At 40.3% G+C, this 18,180-nt stretch overlaps 1 protein-coding gene across 1 annotated transcript in view; it reads right to left on the reverse strand.

Moving 5' to 3' along the window:
* CWC27 (CWC27 spliceosome associated cyclophilin) overlaps positions 1 to 18,180 on the reverse strand; it is a 1,911,839-nt gene that overhangs the window by 1,678,732 nt on the left and 214,927 nt on the right. The window contains exon 5 of the mRNA XM_044063365.1: positions 6,527 to 6,625. Coding sequence (XP_043919300.1) covers positions 6,527 to 6,625 — 99 coding nt within the window. The remainder of the gene's footprint in view (positions 1 to 6,526; positions 6,626 to 18,180) is intronic.

Raw genomic sequence — 18,180 nt, forward strand, 5'->3', positions numbered from 1 at the left:
AGATAGAATGAAAAGGTCACAGCAGCCTGAAACAAGGGTTACACACTGAGACACACTCATGTATTGTAACAGCAGGAATGGCTCTTCTGTTAAAAGTTGTATAAAACATGTATTAATCAGTACTTTCCTGTTTCTATCAAACATTCCGAAACTATATGTGTAAAGAATGCAAATAATGTAAAATACATGATTTGTAAAATGTACATATGTCATTAATATCAAATAATCAGGAAATGTATATTGTTCTATTTCACGCATTATCTATAGAATGAATGACAAGAGCAGATGATTGTTGTGCCTTGCATACGCATGCTGCAAAGCTGCAGACTTTATATGTTTTTATTAAGCTTTTGTATTGTACTACTTTATACGTTGCAAACTTTCATTAGTTCTGAATTATTCAACAACAGTAATAATGTAAATATGAACTGTAGCTGTAACAATAATAAATAGTCTTTCTCATTAGAAATGTTGTGATAGACAATTAAGCAGTAAGAATATATGATGATAAAGCAAGTTGAAGAAAGGAATATTGACTCTGTACTTGTCACTAAAAAAGGGAAAAAACTGTTATAGTAGTAACTTTTAAAATAGTCTGCTCACAAGCAATTTTAAATAGATGTATAACCCGATTTCGCACAGTGTATGTCTAAAGAGGCAGGGCTACATCTTTCAAGATTGTATAAAAACCATGTCCTCATCTGTAATCAGTCAGTCAGTAAACCAAACTAGCTAGTCAAGGAATAATAAAGACTGTACTGAACCTGGGATGCCTTGCTTTGCTGATCATTTATTACTCTTGTTCTTCTAACTGCCTGTATTTTTTCCTCATAGGTGCAGTGCTTGTAGATACATTTACATGGTTTAAGTGTTGAAGGCTGCTTCCCTACTTTATTTTTGGTGTTTCTGCATCCAAAATCCCAGTCTCTCCTTGCTTCTTGAGCTTCCCCAGTTTCATCATCGTCCCTTTCCACTTTGAATTATATTTTTCTGCTTATGTTATGTACAGGAGCCTTACCTGTGTAGCTCTGAAACAATCAGGTAATCCCAATTCACCTTCTTCTATTTGAAGAATCAGCTTATTCCACTTGACTCTTGCCATCTTCTTGTCCCACATAAAATCCTTCAGCTCTTTACTAATTGCTAACCACAGCTTCATCTCTGGTTAATAAAATATGTCTGACCTGTGTACAAGACCAAAGGGACTAAAAACATGTTAACTGCTTGTATCTTACTATCCATATAAAAAAGCTTCCAGTTTCTCAGTTTTTGTAATATCTTTTCTTTAGTCTCTTCCCACATATCCCTAGCTGCCACAATGGAATATTTTTTTTTAATCCAAACTCTTAAATGTCCTCATATATATATATATATATATATATATATATATATATATATATATATATATATATATATGTGTGTGTGCGTGTATGTATATAGCTGAACCAAGTTGTGTGTGGGTACATAATTTACTACTATTGCCTTTGTTTTAGCTTCATTAATTTTGCATCTTGATTTGAAACTATCTCAAAATGTTCCACAACAGTCTTCTTCTTTCGGCTTTTCCCGGTTAGGGGTCGCCACAGTGGATCACCTGTCCTCTCATGACTGGCAGTGGATTTTTACTGTGTCGAGTTGCCAGCCCGGCACCCAACCTTCCACAGAAGGCACACACATGCACACACTCACATCTAGGGCCAATTTAGAGTGCCCAATCCACCTACAGCATGTCTTTGGGATGTGGGAGGAAACTGGAGCACCCGGAGGAAACCCACGCAACCACGGGGGGGCAAGCAGACTCCACAAAGATGGCACCACAGTCGAGGATCGAACCGGAGAACCTCTTACTGTGAGGCAGTAATACTAACCGCTGCACCACTGTGGCTGCCCTAAAATGTCCCACAACACTGTAATGTCTTTTATTGGTTTTATCATGTATAAAATAATATATGCAAACAGAGACAAGCTTTTCTTGACTACCATACCAATAATATCCTTGAATTTCTGAGTCCCTTATTTTCATTGCCAATGGTTCTAAATATAATGCAAACAACAAAGGGGAAAGAAGACACCCCTGCTTGGATCTACAGCTCAAGCAAAAATTATCAGAGAGGAACCCACCCACTTTAATTTTAACCCCTGATCCCTAATATATCCTCCTAATCAACCTTATAATTTTAGAAGGGAATGCAAATGCTTCCAATGCTCTGTTCACAAAATCCCAGCTTCATCAACATCATCATCATCATCATCACCTTCTTTCAGCTGTTCCCGTTAGGGGTCGCCCACAGCGGATCACCTGTTTCCATTTCTTCCAGTCCTCTGCATCTTTCTCTGTCACACCAACCACCTGCATGTCCTCTCTCACCACATCCATAAACCTTATCTTAGGCCTTCCTCTTTTCCTGTTACCTGGTAGCTTCATCCTTAGCATCTTTTTCCCAATATACTCAGCATCCCTCCTCAGCATATGTCCAAACCAACGTAATCTTGCCTCTCTGGCTTTGTCTCGCAACCTGGGCTGACCCTCTACTATACTTATTCCTAATCCTGTCCACTCTCGTCACGCCCAGTGCAAATCTTAACATCTTTAACTCTGCCACATCCAGCTCAAACTCCTGCCTTTTTGTCAATGCCACTGTCTTCAACCCATATAACATAGCTGGTCTCACTACCCTATTGTAGACCGTCCCTTTCGCTCTTACAGGTACTCGTCTGTCACAAATCACTCCAGACACTCTTCTCCACCCACTCCACCCAGCCTGTACTCTCTTCTTCACCTCTCTTCCACACTCACCGTTACTCTGAACTACTGACCCCAAGTATTTAAACTCATCCACCTTCGCCACCTCTACTCCTTGCATCCTCACCATTCCTCTATCCTCCCTCTCATTCACACACATATATTCTGTCTTAGTCCTGCTGACCTTCATTCCTCTTCTCTCTAGAGCATATCTCCATCTCTCCAGAGTCTCCTCCACCTGTTCCCTACTCTCACTACAGATCACAATGTCATCTGCAAACATAATAGTCCACGGGGGACTCCTGTCTGATCTCGTCTGTTAACCTGTCCATCACCATTGCAAATAAGAAAGGGCTCAGAGCTGATCCTTGATGTAACCCCACCTCCACCTTAAAAGCATCTGTCACTTCCACCGCAGACCTCACCACTGTCACACTACCCTCGTACATATCCTGTACCACTCTTATATACTTCTCTGACACTCCTGACTTCCTCATACAATACCACAACTCCTCTCCAGGCACACTGTCATATGCTTTCTCTAAGTCTACAAAAACACAATGCAACTCCTTCTGACATTCTCTGTACTTCTCCATCAACACCGGTTGTGAGGGTGGCCTAATGGTTAAGGTATTTGCCTTACAAACACAAGGTGCAGGGTTTGAGTCTCACAAGGGATAATTGGCTAAGCTTAAAATGGCTCGCAAGGGCAGTTAGCTTAGTAAGAATCTATGAATCTATGAAACACTCACAGAGCAAACATCGCATCTGTAGTGCTCTTTCCCGGCATGAAACCATACTGCTGATCACTAATCATCACGTCCCTTCTTAACCTAGCTTCCACTACTCTTTCCCATAACTTCATGCTGTGATTGATCAATTTAATCCCTCTGTAGTTACTACAGCTCTGCACATCACCCTTATTCTTAAAAATCGGTACCAAAACACTTTTTCTCCATTCATCAGGCATCCTCTCACTTTCCAAGATTTCATTAAACAATCTGGTTAAAAACTCCACTGCCATTTCACCTAAACACCTCCATGCTTCCACAGATATGTCATCTGGGCCAACAGCCTTTCCATTCTTCATTCTCTTCATAGCTATCCTTACTTCCTCCTTGCTAATCCATTGTACTTTATGATTCACTATCCCCACACCATCCTGTCAAATGCTTTCTCTGCATCAAGACAGACCAATAACAGTGGTGTTTTCTTACATTCTGCTTCCCTCTGGATCATCAGTGTTCTGTTAATGTTGTCAAATGTCTGCCTTCCCTCCATAAAACCACACTGATCCATATCTATCAATTTTGGCATCACTTTTGCTCTTGTTTTAGCCATTATAGACATGCACACTTTATAATCATGGCTTAGTATTGAAATGGGCCCATATGAAGCTGGATTTGATAGTTCTTTACCTCTTTAGGTATTACAGCCACCACCACTTTCTTCCAGGAAGTTGGTACGTCTCCTCCTCTTAAAATACTGTTAAACAAAACCTTCCAGATCTTTATCAGTTTTTTTCCCTCTAGCTTCCAAACTTCCACAAGAATACTATCTGTTCCTAGGGACTTTCTGGTAGATTGGTTATGCATCACCATTTTTATCTCATCTCCTCCTATCCTAACCATTAGTAACTGAGCCTCATCTAACCTTGGCATATTTAATTCTTCCATAATCATTTCCATTTGTACCTTTTCTCGATTTTCATATTTCTCTGCTTTATACAGAGACTTTCATAGAATTTCCGAAATATTTCTAATACTTCTAAAGGCTCTCTTATCTTCCTTGTTATGGGCTCCCTAAGCTTGGCGACAGCCCTTTCTACTTTGTTGCTTGTGTCATTGTGCTAAATGTTTTTGTGCTCTGGAGTTATCATAAAAAAAAAAAAGTTCCTTAACAGCAATCTTTCTAAACTCATGTATATTATATCGAGGTAATCCCTTATTTTCTGTTTAGCATTCTGCAGTTGCTCGTCTTCTTGTTCTGTGAGATTCCTCCTACTTTACAATAGTGACATTTGTCAATCCCTCTAAATAATTCTTGTTACTTCTTAACCACATCTCCCTTTCTTTTACTTCTACCCTATTTTTAAATTCCAATTTAATTTTATCCCACTCCCTAGCTCTATTTTCAGAAGAAATTTCTATCTTCTCTAATAGCTCCTGAATAATTTCCACTACCCATTCCTTAAATTCCTCTCTGTTCAACAAATAGGTGGGACAGCACCACTGTCTTCATTTTTATTTCATTACCCTGTGTTGTTATTCGTTATTAATGATACATGATCCGAAATAGTTATTGGATGCCTATCAAGACCTTCAATTAAATGCATGTTTCTGTGAAATGTAAATTCTGTCGAGCATAGCCCAGTTTTTGTATCTTGGGGAATGATATGCAAATTCACTCCAAACTCCTACTACTGAATACACATCTTCCATGCCAAATAGTTTCATAAATTTCTTCAAAAAATCTACCCTCCTGTGTTATATTTTCCCTTCTGGACCCCCCCCCCCCCCGACACATCTTCACTGTTGAAAATCAAATTCCAGTCCCCATCGATAAATAATATTTCTTGCTGAAAGCTGATTATTTCTCCCAGAATTTTCTTAAGCTCCATTATAGCAGTTTTAGGGGGAATATAAATACATGCCAGTCTAATCCTCCTCCCTTGCCAGTAGCCCCTTAGAACAGGATACAAAGCTACTAATGGTAGATTTGAAGTACTATCACTCTGGAGCTACCAAGTACCCCTTTATTAATCATATCAGCTAAATCTTATGAACTCTGAACTGAATGTATGTGGTACAATCCTTACCTTCTTGGAAATGTTCATTATTCAGTTATTGTTTTTCACCTTTTAGCTTCGTGACTCACCCATTTATTTTTTCACATTACAAGTTCAGACTGAAGACTAGCATTTTGGTCCCTTACCGCAAATGAAGTTCCTTAATGAACAGTTTTTCTTTTTGTGTATGATTTTACAACAATGGAGTTGTTATATACACGTAAAGAAAGTGAGAGGGGCAGGGGAAGGGGGGAGCCCCTTTTCAAAAAGGAATTCTATTAAAAATATTTTAACAAGTCTACTACTACTTTCTGAAGCTTCGGTCAATTCACACGAAGCATAGTAGCAACATGGAAAGGAAAATACATGATGCAGTGAAACACAGAAATGTATCAAAGTCACCGGTACAAGAGTAAAATTCAGAGCACAGGAAACACACAATAAGATTTACTAGGCAGACATGTTGAACTGAAACTTTTCCATTGCATATATACAGGGATCCAGGTGACTGGGGGCTCACTTACTGGCCTCAGCACTGGAGGAGCAAGGCATGGAGGAAGAGGAATGAAGAAGACTGACCTGCTTGCCTCCTCTGATATGGGAACAAGTCCCCTGACTTAGAGGAACACTGAGTGGTGCAAGTCACCTAATTGAGACTTGCGAAACCACCAGTTGCATTTTGAGGGCAGGGATGTTGCTACTTGGAGGGGAAAAGTCCTTGCAGATGTGAGAGATGTCCTAATCAATTCATTTCATGTCCCTCCCCAGAGCTTTGTATGTATGCAGGGAACAGGACTATAAGAAAAACAGTAAAACTCTCAAATTATCCATGATGGCTGTCTGAATAAGGGTCCCTCATAGATGAGCCCTTGTGTTGGTCAAAGGGAACTGAAAGACCAGGAAGCAGCTGATGATTGACAGACAATGCAAGCAAAAAGAGAAAGAGAAAGAAACAGAAAAAATTGTTCAAGAGAAATACAGGCTATAACACTTACCTCACAATGTCGAATCCTATGTGGATTAACAGGACGATCATCTTTATCCACTTCTACTTCAGATAGTCGAAGCATATTGTATACTGTATCACCTGTAATCTGAAAAGAACATGCAAATTTATAAAATGTTCAGTATGACAAAAGCAAAATTCAGCTCAAGATATTAATAGAGCTACCTAATATTCTTTCTCGAGTCCTCTTATAACATATTAAACAAGATATACTAGTCAAAATATGTTATTTAAAAAATAACTAATTTGCATGTACAGTAGCATTTTTACTTTTCTTTTAATTGTACCACAAAATGCCAGAGAAATAATAATCCTGCTTTTCTTTCACTTGATCAACTTTTGATACCCACTTTATCATATTCAAGATCACAGGGAGTCAGGGCCTATTTAAGCAAGCTGTCAGTTCACTGCAAGAAACACACACACACGTGTGCACACACATGCACACACGCGCGCGCACACACACACACACACACACACACACACACACACACACACACACACACACACACACACACACAAATATCTATGTGCAATCATGAAATTCCAAATCACCAAAGAACATACCTGGGATGTGGAAAGAAACAGGAGCACTGGACAAAAATCCAAGGGGACCTAAGGAAGTCATTTAAACTCCATAAAGAAGTCAGCCCAGCTATGAAAATAACCAGAAAACCAAGTGCTGTGAAGCAGCAGAACTAACAGCTGTGTTGCTTTAATCCAGACATTAGCAGTACAAAATACTGACACCAGCCCCAAGTACAACAAACACCAATAGAAACTAATACTGATACAGTGGATATAAAAAGTGTACACACCCGTGTTAAAATGCCAGGTTTTTATGATATAAAAAAGAGACCACAATAAATAATTTCTAAACTTTTCCCACCTTTAATGTGACCTATAACATGTACAATTCAATTGAAAAACAAACAAATCTGTAAGGGGGAAAAATATAAACAATAAAAAGCATACAATAAGCTGGTTGCATAAGTGTGTACACCCTTAAACTAATAATTTGTTGTGTGTGCACACCCTTAAACTAATACTTTATTGAAGCACCTTTTGATTTAATTACAGCATTCAGTCTTCTTGGGTATTCAGGTCAACCCACATATTTTCTACTGGATTTAGGTCTAGGCTCCAGCTGGGCCATTACAAAACCTTAATTTTCTTTTGGTGAAGCCATTCTTTTGTTGATTTGGATGTATGCTTGGGGTCATTGTCGTGTTGAAAGGTGAAATTCCTCTTCATCTTCAGCTTTCTAGCAGACGCCTGAAGGTTTTGGGCCAAAAGTGACTGGTATTTTGAACTGTTCATAATTCCCCCCAACTTGATGAAAGGCCAGTTCCAGCTGAAGAAAAGTAACCCCACAGCATGATTCTGCTACCACCATGCTTCAACGTGGGGATGGTGTTCTTTTGGTGATGAGAAGTGCTGTTTTTGCGCCAAACGTACCTTTTGGAATTGTGGCCAAAAAGTTAAATCTTGGTCTCATCTGACCACAACACATTTTTTCACATTGTTTTGGGAGACCTGATGTATTGTTTTGCAAATTTTAGCCAGGCCTGGATGTTTTTCTGTGTAAGAAAAGGCTTCCGTTTTGCAACCCTACCCCATAGTCCAGACATATGGAGTATAAGGGAGATTGTTGTCGCATGAAGTACACAACCAGTACTTGCCAGAAATTCCTGTAGCTCCTTCAGTGTTGCTGTAGGTCTCTTGGCATTCTCCCTGACCAGTTTTCGTCTTGTGTTTTCATCAATTTTGGAAGGACGTCCAGTTCTTTGCAACATCACTGTTGTCTCATATTTTCTCCACTTTTTGATGACTGTCTTCACTGTGTTCCATGGTATATCCAATGCTGTGGAAATTTTTTTGTATCCTTCTACTGACGGATACCTTTCAACAATGAGATCGCTTTGATACTTTGTAAGCGCTCTGCGAACCATGGCTTTTGCTGTCGCAGGCAACTGAGTAAATATCAAAAAAAATCCTACTAGGACAGCTGAACTTTATTTGGGGTTAATCAGAGTCTCTCTAATTGATGGCAGGTGTGTACCCAAGAAGACTGAATGTTGTAATTAAATCAAAAGGTACTTCAACAAAGTATTAGTTTAAGGGAGTGCACACTAATACAACCAGCTTATTGTACGTTTTCTATATTTTTTCCCCTAACAGATTTGTTTGTTTTTCAATTGAATTGTATAGGTTACACATCACATTAAAGGTGGGAAAAGTTTTGATATGATTAATTGCGGTCTCATTTTTTTTTATATCACAAAAACCTGGCATTTTAACAGGGGTGTGTACACTTTTTATATCCACTCTCTGTAACCATGACTTATACTACAAAAGGAAATGGATTCAATGCTCAATTTGTAAAAGAGCACTATAGTATACAAATAAGCAACTTATCTGATAAAATAAAATTAATAAATGAATACTCTTTGCGAAAAAAACATACATGATTTCTACTGCACAAAAACAAAAAAATAAAAAAACTACAAACAGTAAACTGGCACTGTTACTGAAGCAATAAAGTTAGATAAAGTATGTGGACATAAGTCTAAGGCACAAGTAGAAATGAAGTTTTTCAGCTACATAACATGGTCATTCCACTTGCTGTAGTACACTTTGAAGCATGCTTTGTCAGTTAAGGGTGGGCTGTATTATACTTGACATCATGCATGACAACACTGATGTTTTAGTGTCACTGAGATGCGCATGTGCATGCAATTACAAAGTGGTACAGCCACAACACAGCACTGATGCAAAGGCTGCAGATGGGTGTTCCCAAAGAACACATGTGCAGTCTATGCATGTCTGAAAGAGTGTCAACTATGAGGGTCAAAATGATTAAAGTAACAGATATTAAACTTTTCTGAAGAGTATGTGCATAAACCACACAGAAGGGCAACAGATATTAAACTTTTCTGAAAAGAGTGTGTGCATAAACCACACAAACCAGCTTGAAGTCAGAAATAAATGCAGCCAATGCCTTACCTGCAAAGCACTCTGTGCAAACACTCACAAAATATAACTGTGGTTCAGTATAGTGTCCTGCATGAAGTCAGAAAAAAACAAGCATACAGCTTATGCTAAACACAAAAACAGACATGCAAATATGCCCTTTTGTACATGAAGACCTAATTTTAATAACATCAGCACATTATGCTAGGTGTGAGGTAAAAGCAAAAAAATTGCCAGTGCATGTCAAAAGGAGCTACCATACAGCTGCAGTGATGCTTGAAGGGGAAACTAATTTCAAAAATCAGAACCAGGCAAGGTTAATGCATGCCACAGATGAACCAGACAAATATGGTGGTAGAATGGAAGGAGCTAGTGGCTGAAAATCCAAAACTTCACAGACCACACTAATGTGGACTGGTGAGATCTAGCCTTCAACCTACTGCCATTGATCCTAGACAACAAAAGAGAAGTACAAGGCTTCATCTATGAATCCCCTAATCTGAAATGTTTCCAACTGTCTCAGAATTTTATTCCAAAAACAAATTAAAAGGAATCATTATTTCAGTAGGCAAGCCCCTTGCACTTCATCCCACCTCCCAAGATTGAACAGATAATTCCATGGCTGCACAAATACAAAGAAAAGAGAAATTCACCAAACAAAAGAAACAAATGCCAGTGTACACTTAAAAATCACAGCAGTAGTGATTTCTTATGGAAAAGAATGATAGGGAGGTTCAAAAATATAGAGGTGAACTTGGTTGTTGCTGGAATCTTGCCACAATAGAACACAACAAACAATCAGGAAATCGAGTATATATGATTTCCCACAAGTATGGCAAAAAGACAGACTACGTAGACATTTTATAATAATGTTCTCCTGCCCGTAGTCTTATGAGCCATAGATTGCTTCCATTTAGCCATAAATGTATTATGAGATCTAGAATGCTAGAAGTATTACTCTTCAAAACAGATAAAAAATGTCATCAGATGCTAAGTGATGTGCAATGAAGACAGGACCATCTGCAATGTGTGCATGCATTACTCCGGAAATGTGATGTACACTTACTATGGAAGACATGACATGTAACACGTGCCCACTACATCCACATCTCACAGAGTCATCTAAACGATAAGCAGTGCCGCAACAAAGGTAATATGCATATAACACACCACATTAATTAAAGGTGTAGATAACTGTATGCTATACTGTTTGCAATACACGTGACGCCAGCTACCAATTACAGCCACATTTCATGACACCAACATGTCATCCATTGACACACAATGCTGCTCTCCATCAGAATTATACAATGATCAGCATTATGTACATTTCTAATACCACAGTACACACATCAATGTCCTGCAGCATTGTACCCCAGAAAGTCAATAAGATACTTACGAAGTCCCAATGGATACATGCACCACTTCAGTAAAAAAACATTTACTAAAAAAAGTTACTTAATGGCCCTGGCTGAAGTAGGAAGCAAGTCCCCCACGCATCTGGCCCTTACTTAATATAACATTTTCTGGAGTCACACAACCTAAAGAGATGTTGCCAAATTCAACTGAAAAAGCCTGTTGATCAGTCAAGGCTAGACAAAGTATACATATCCCATGTGCATTGCTGTCCAACAAGCTCACATGTAAAGGGGGACAGACACAGTATCTGCACAGAGATCACAAACCATCAATCCCAACATCAGGACCACCATCAAAGCCTAACAGTTTAGAAAGAAGCCAAAAATATTAAGAATGACTACAGTCACCAGTGTAGACATGTAGCTCAGGAAAACTGGCAATATCCAAAATGAATTACTTACCATGACACTTTATATCTGTTTACAGCAAGAGAAGATGCCTTGCATAGACCTGTACAGATTACACTGTCTAGTTCATGATCTGTCTATAATGTGCATCAGCCATGGATCACAGAGGTGAGGGGATGATGCACAGCAGAATAAGCAATATCTCAGGAACAGCAAAAATTAGACTCACATGGTTTATGAGGATATAAAGAGACTCGCTGGAGTCACAAACATGCCTCATCACCATTCACAAATCATTCATCTCAGGATTTGCAATGCTAGTGGAGGTAGCAGCCATAGGAACAAGAGTGATGTGATATTTTGCCCCTCTCTAACAAACACAGGTGTAGGTGTGTGTGACAATGCAGAGGAAGGTGGTCTTCATCAACACAGAGTCACAGGGATGTAGGTATAACTGCCATATCAATGACATTCCACCTCTTCCTACTGTAGCCATGGACTGTATAGCATGTAAACATGATCCAAGATGTTGATGGTGATGTACACCTATGCCAGACCCATCCCATGTATTACAGATGTGGGCAACTACCATATATGGCACGCATGTCAACTGTCAAATGATTGGTTTGTGCCATCAGTACATGCTCTGTATGAATTGGACTTTTTTCTATTGAGGAAGGATTGTTTAGTCAACTTATGTCAATATTATCTACATAAGTATCTTCTACTGCATTGCATTACCTTCAAAGTCTGTAATTTAGCATGCTTCAGCCTGGTAGCTGAAGCTCAAGAGAGTCTTCAGAGCAATCTGTCTGGATGATAAACAAATAATATCATGTAGCAGTATGCTGCGACACTACCACAAAAGTAGAAGTGTGTACTTTACTTACCATTAACAGTAGATATATGAACAGTATCCTTTACAATATGGGATGTATCCTGCCAAGAATACATTATGGTTTGCCAGTCTATAGAGCTTCATTCCTCTGCCTCATGTGCCATATATCTGCCCTTGGCACTAAAAGATGTGTTAGTATAAAAGGGCCATATGGATGTGCCAAAAACAAAAAGCTATGTGCTTAAACTACTGCTGGACCCTTTCCATTCAAGTCCATCCGGTTAAACACTTCGGTACTGAGTTGCTCATCAGATCCAATCTGGCCATTTGATAGTGCTCTAGTGCTGCAAGTGCCTTCAAACTTTCCCATAATCCACGGTGAGCCTCCCCTTCAGATATAATTTGCGGCCTGTAATTATCAGTACCAGAATAAAATCAATGGAATACTGGTAAACAGCTGAAGGGTCATAATTTGGTTGGGAATGGAAGGAGTGTTGTTGTATCAAATGGACTTGGATGAAAAGGTGCATCATTACATAACTTTCTTATCCTATTTCATCAGTCCATCCATCCAATCCGACAGCTAAGACAGAATTCCAAGCTACTTGAGATCTCAGGTGGAATCTGGAATCATGACAGTTTAGTTCTGAGAATCAAAACTCCAAATGTAGCTGTGACTCTAGAAATAGCGTCAAGTTTACAGTGTTTGAAATAGTATGAAGCTATCAGCCCAAGAGCCATTTTAAGTCTAGCCAAGCATATCCCAAATTTATAAAAATGTTGTTAATATGTGTTAAATATTCCAAGGAATTGTACAATTGAGATATGCTGCACATATATCATCAACAGATGAACTCCTTAAAAAAGGCCACGGTAGTTGCCACGGATCTCATGGATTGGGCCTTAGGCTTTGACCTTAGGGTCTTGTTGATAGAATAAACAAAGGAAATACAGTCTGAGAGCCATCTGGGCAGTGCTTGTTTAGAAACTCTGGAGTCCAATCTGGTAAGGGCAAAAGAGATAAATAATCAGTTGTGCTTTCTTAATGTTGTAGCTCTGTGTAAGTAAAATATGAGTTGCGTATGGACATCTAAGGTGTGTAGAAGGTACTCTCCTTTACTGGAATAATTAGGAATCAAAACAAAGATTAATAGACTGTTTATTATAAAGGTAGCTACTGAAAATATTATTAAAGAAAAATAGAGATGGTGTGATGTTTGAGACACACTCGTCCCTCCAACATGTTCCGTTTATATCACAGACAAGGGTTAGGTTCTCAGATCTGGTATTTCTGATGCTATTTGTTTTGCATAGGTGCAACAGATCCATCAATATGGGATTAGAGGATGCTTTGCAGACCAGACAAAGATCATCTACAAAGATCATCTGCAGTAGACTAAGTACACAACAGGGCTTTCAGACGTTTATTCCCCGTTTTCTTTTTGTGAGGAACCTCTGTGGTCTCTCAAGCTGTTTCAAGTGCCTGGTCAGGTACATGCTGAAGGGCGCATTGCACCCGATGACTGGTCTGATGAGAGTCGAGTAAGGCAGAACAATGACATCATTGGACCTTGATGCCATGTCCTTACTTATAAGTTGTGCAACACAGAATGATTTTCACACCACAGACGACACTGGTGGTCAGAGGTCATGTTACTGCTCACATGCATTCCTAGATCCCTGATTACTGGGTCTACTTTTAAGGATGAATTATCAATGTGACAATTTCCAGGGGTGGCTGTGTTATACATTTTTTGCACTAAGTTTTAGTCCATGGTTCTGACATCAACTGTCTGTGTCAGGCTCTCTTGTAGGGTATCTGTGCCTTTCAATGACCATGGCTAGTTTGCAGTCATCTGCAAACTTTGTCAACCAAAGGCACTTGACGTTTGCCTTGACTTCAGAGAAGCAGATGCTAAAAAGGAGAGGTCCCAGCACCAATCCCGGAGAGACGTGTCTAGTGATTAGCCTCTTCCTGGAGGTGGATCCCACTGTCCTAACTTCATATGTCCTATTAGTGAACCAGCTGGCTATCCATTGGGTGACATATGGGTTTATGCCCAATATTTTAAGTTTATCATCTACAATACCTGAGTGAGGTCTTGTGCTGAGCACCTTGCCCAGGCTGAAGTAGGCAGTGTACACTACTTGGCCATCATCCATAGCTTTAGTGACCTTCTCAAAGAAGTTCACCAAGTTAAGTAGGCATGACTTCCCTTTGAAAAAACTGAACTGGATAGGATCCAGTGTATGCTTCCTACATCATTGTTTGAGATCCACAATAATATTGATGCAAAGCCATGGAAAGAATTAACAGACTTATGGGTCTGTAGTTGACTATATCTCTGGAAGGCATCTTTGTATACAGGGATGCCCACTTCAAATCTGCAGATGAAGCTGGTTTGAATGAAGACTTTGTTAGTGCTTCCAGGACTAAATTCAAATCCCAATGTGGTGTAGGGTTTTTAATAGGGTTGGGAAAGAAGGAAGAATTCCTTTGAGGAAAGCTTTATACAGTTTAAGAGAGGCCAAAGTACTGCTTTTGGTATCCATGGTGTAACTGGAGGTGACAATCGACTGCACTTTAATGGTGGAGTAGGTGGAACCTGCTTCAAACATACAAAACAGAAACTGTAAAGCATCTGCATCAGAGACAGAGTATGGGTTGAGTTCTTGACTGGTCCAATATAGTGAAAATACTTTCATTCTCATACTCTTATACAGCTTTTGAGTAGACTGCTGCTGAGATGTGCATAAAATGTAAATTATACTCTTGGACAGGGGAGTCATGTCAGGCCATTAGGGGAAGTGGAGAGACCACACAGATAGCTTGGGATTGGCTTCAGGATGTGAAGGTCAGGGTGAGACTAACCAGAAGTGTAAGAAAAAAATATCTAGTTGTGGATCTAGAAGCAAGGTGGCTTCTTCAGATGAGGCCTGAGTACAGGGCTGTGATCTGCAAGTTGATGCCTTCTGTAGGAGCCTAGTTATCAGTGAAAGATGACAAAAGGAGTACAGGACACCATGTGGCCACTGGCAGACTACAGCATTCCTGAGTGACTGTCTCTCCGAGGGACTAGGATGAAGTAGCTTCTACACTTGGTGCTGTTTGGAAAGGCAAACAAGTCGCAGCAAGGCTGGCACCAGTGGTTGGATATTTCTTGAGACACTGATCAACCTCCCTGGTCAACCTCAGCAAGAAGCTGAGATCCCTCATAAAATCCTCCAAAGCTAGTTACGACAACAAAATTGCCACGGACTCTAAAGACGACCACAAAGCATTCTATAGCTATGTCAAGAATCTAAATGGGAACACTCAGATCTGCTCTGAGTTACAGCATAATGGCACTAAATATACAGAACCAACTGATATTGCCAACATCCTAGCAGATAGGTTCAGTACTAACTTTACCCCCCTCTCACCCCCTAGAGGGCCCATCTCTATACCGGAAGAATGCAAAGTTCCTATAATCACGGCTGCACAGGTAAAAAACACACTCTTCAAAGCCAAGAACACAGCATCCATGGGACCTGACAATATCCCAGGCTGCGTTCTACACGAACTACAGAATGAACTGGCACCCTACCCAAGTACCATGTTCAATCATAGCCTCACCTCAGGCTTTGTACCCACTGAATGGTGCACCACGACAGTTATCCCACTCCACAAAGGGGGAGCCACGACAGACCCCGGGAACTACCGCCCCATTAGCCTGACGAGCCTGGTCTGCAAGGCCGTGGAACTCATAAACAAAGACATTGGTAATCTCCAAACTCTGGACCCTACTCAGTTTGGATTTGTAAAAGGCAGATCATGTCTCCTAAACCTGATTGACTTCTTTGAAGCAGTCACCAAAGCCATAGATGATGGTAAAATGGTTCACACGGCTTATCTAGATCTTGCCAAGGCTTTCAACACCATCCCCCACTCTGGAATTATAGATAAGCTCACTAAACTAGGTATAAATAACTATGTCACAAGATGGGTTGCCAACTGGCTCACGGACAGAACCCACACTGTGAAAGTAGTGGATTCCAAATCCGACATCAGACCAGTGACAAGTGGAGTACCGCAGGGTTCAGTCCTGGGTCCTCTCCTGTTTGGTATCTACTTCTCTGAAGTGCAGGCGAAGGTCTTTGGCTAACAAAGTTTGCAGATGACTGCAAACTAGGAGCCATAATCGAAACTCCTAACGATGTGGACAAACTACAAAAGGGCCTCACTGAGACAGATACCTGGTGTCAAAGCCACGGCCTGAAGCTCAATGCCAGAAAGTGTATTGTCATCCCCTTTGGTAAAAACTCTGTACCTATGAACTACCACATAGCTGGTAGTCTACTTAATGCCAAAAATGTGATGAGACCTTGGGACACAGGTGGACAGTAGTCTCTTCTTTGATAATCACATTGCCACAGTGGTCAGGAAATCCTTCTACGTGGCTCATCTCATCACAAAAGGATTCTCATCCAGAAAAAAGAGGTAATTGTTCCCCTTTACTCATCACTCATTAGACCCATTATAGAGTACAACGCCCCTTTTGGTATGTACCTCACAAGACATCTACAACAACTGGAAAGACCACAGAAATACCTCACAAAGAGGATTACTGGCCTCAAACAGATGCCCTATGCAGACAGTCTCAAAAAACCACAGCTTTACTCCATCGCATATCGCCTACTCAGGGGCGATCTCTGCCTAACATACAAAGCTATGTCAAACCCAGAGCTGTTGGACATGCTCCACTTAAAGAAATCCCAATCCCTCCGAGCTATACGCTCTAGGGACCTTAACCTTGTCACCACAATAAACAGAACATGCTGGAGGGATAGATTCCTGTCCCAGAGACTTCCCATACTCTGGAACAGACTAGATATCTATGTCAAACAGAGCTCCTCATTAGCACTCCAAGAAAAATCTTGATGATTGGATGGGAAATGGGAAATTCACCCCGGGGATCTCTTCTGTGGCTCTGCTCGACAGGGGCACAGGAAAATAATTTTCTTGGGTGGCGAAAGCCAGGGTACATTTTTTGGCTAGGCTTGTATGGGCTCTAGGGCCGATAGCCTAGTACCTACCTATGATGGACAGAAAAACCACTCATGAGGTGTTAGGATCCAATTGGTTAGCCTGGCTGCTAGCTAGCTGGACGTTTCTGGAATGTGCACTGCCACTATAAGATTACCAAAATCTAAAGCCCACTGCCATAATTTCAAGGCCTCTCTGCAAAGGGGGTAAGATCTGGGTTCCTCCCTGTTTGTTGATGTATCAAGCCACCTCTGTATTATCTGTTTGTATGAATTTCACTACCAAATTCAAGAGATCCTGAAATTATAGCAGCACTAGGAGGATAAATCATCTCCAAGATGTTAATGTAAAAGTTAATCACTGGCTGTTTACAAACTTCTTGGACCATCCTACCATCAAAATGACACCCCCCTTTACCCCACAGAGGAGGCATCCTTTATTACAACTGCTGCTGGAGAAAGTAAAACAAATGATCTTCCTATATGAAGAAAAGGGAACATTAGCTACCAGTTTAGATGATTCCTGCATGACTGAGTTAGATGAATGGTGGCTAAAAGCAAATCTGTCAGTTGTGACCACTGTGTAGATAACATCAACTAGAGAACGTTCATGTGAAATCTGGCTTAATGGACCATGGTAACTGTGGCCACCATTAATTCCAGAGTTCTTAAGACCAGCACCACAGGAGTTCTCAGTTGACAATAAAGAATTCAAACACAATGTTGAAAAGTAGACAGTCTTTTGTGGTGAGAGGTGCCAAACATGGAGATGCATCCAAATGGCATCTTAAGAAAACAATTTGTTATGAGGGTAGAAGCTGTGTTTTTTGATAGTTTATGGAGATGCCCAAATGATAGGCACAGCTGCTCAAAGTAATTTCCAGCTGTTAGTAAAGACTCCTCAGCTGCTGCAGTTAGGAGCCAAATGTCTAGGTATGGGAATACTTGTATCCCTTTCGATCGCAGGTGGGCTGCAGCACCATCATGCACATGGTAGAAATCCTGGAGGGCTGCGTTAAGACCAAAGGGCAAAGTTCTGAA

Source organism: Protopterus annectens, chromosome 2.part1 (genome assembly GCF_019279795.1).
Source record: "Protopterus annectens isolate FY-2018-M chromosome 2.part1, PAN1.0, whole genome shotgun sequence".
Taxonomy (NCBI): Eukaryota; Metazoa; Chordata; order Ceratodontiformes; family Protopteridae; genus Protopterus; species Protopterus annectens.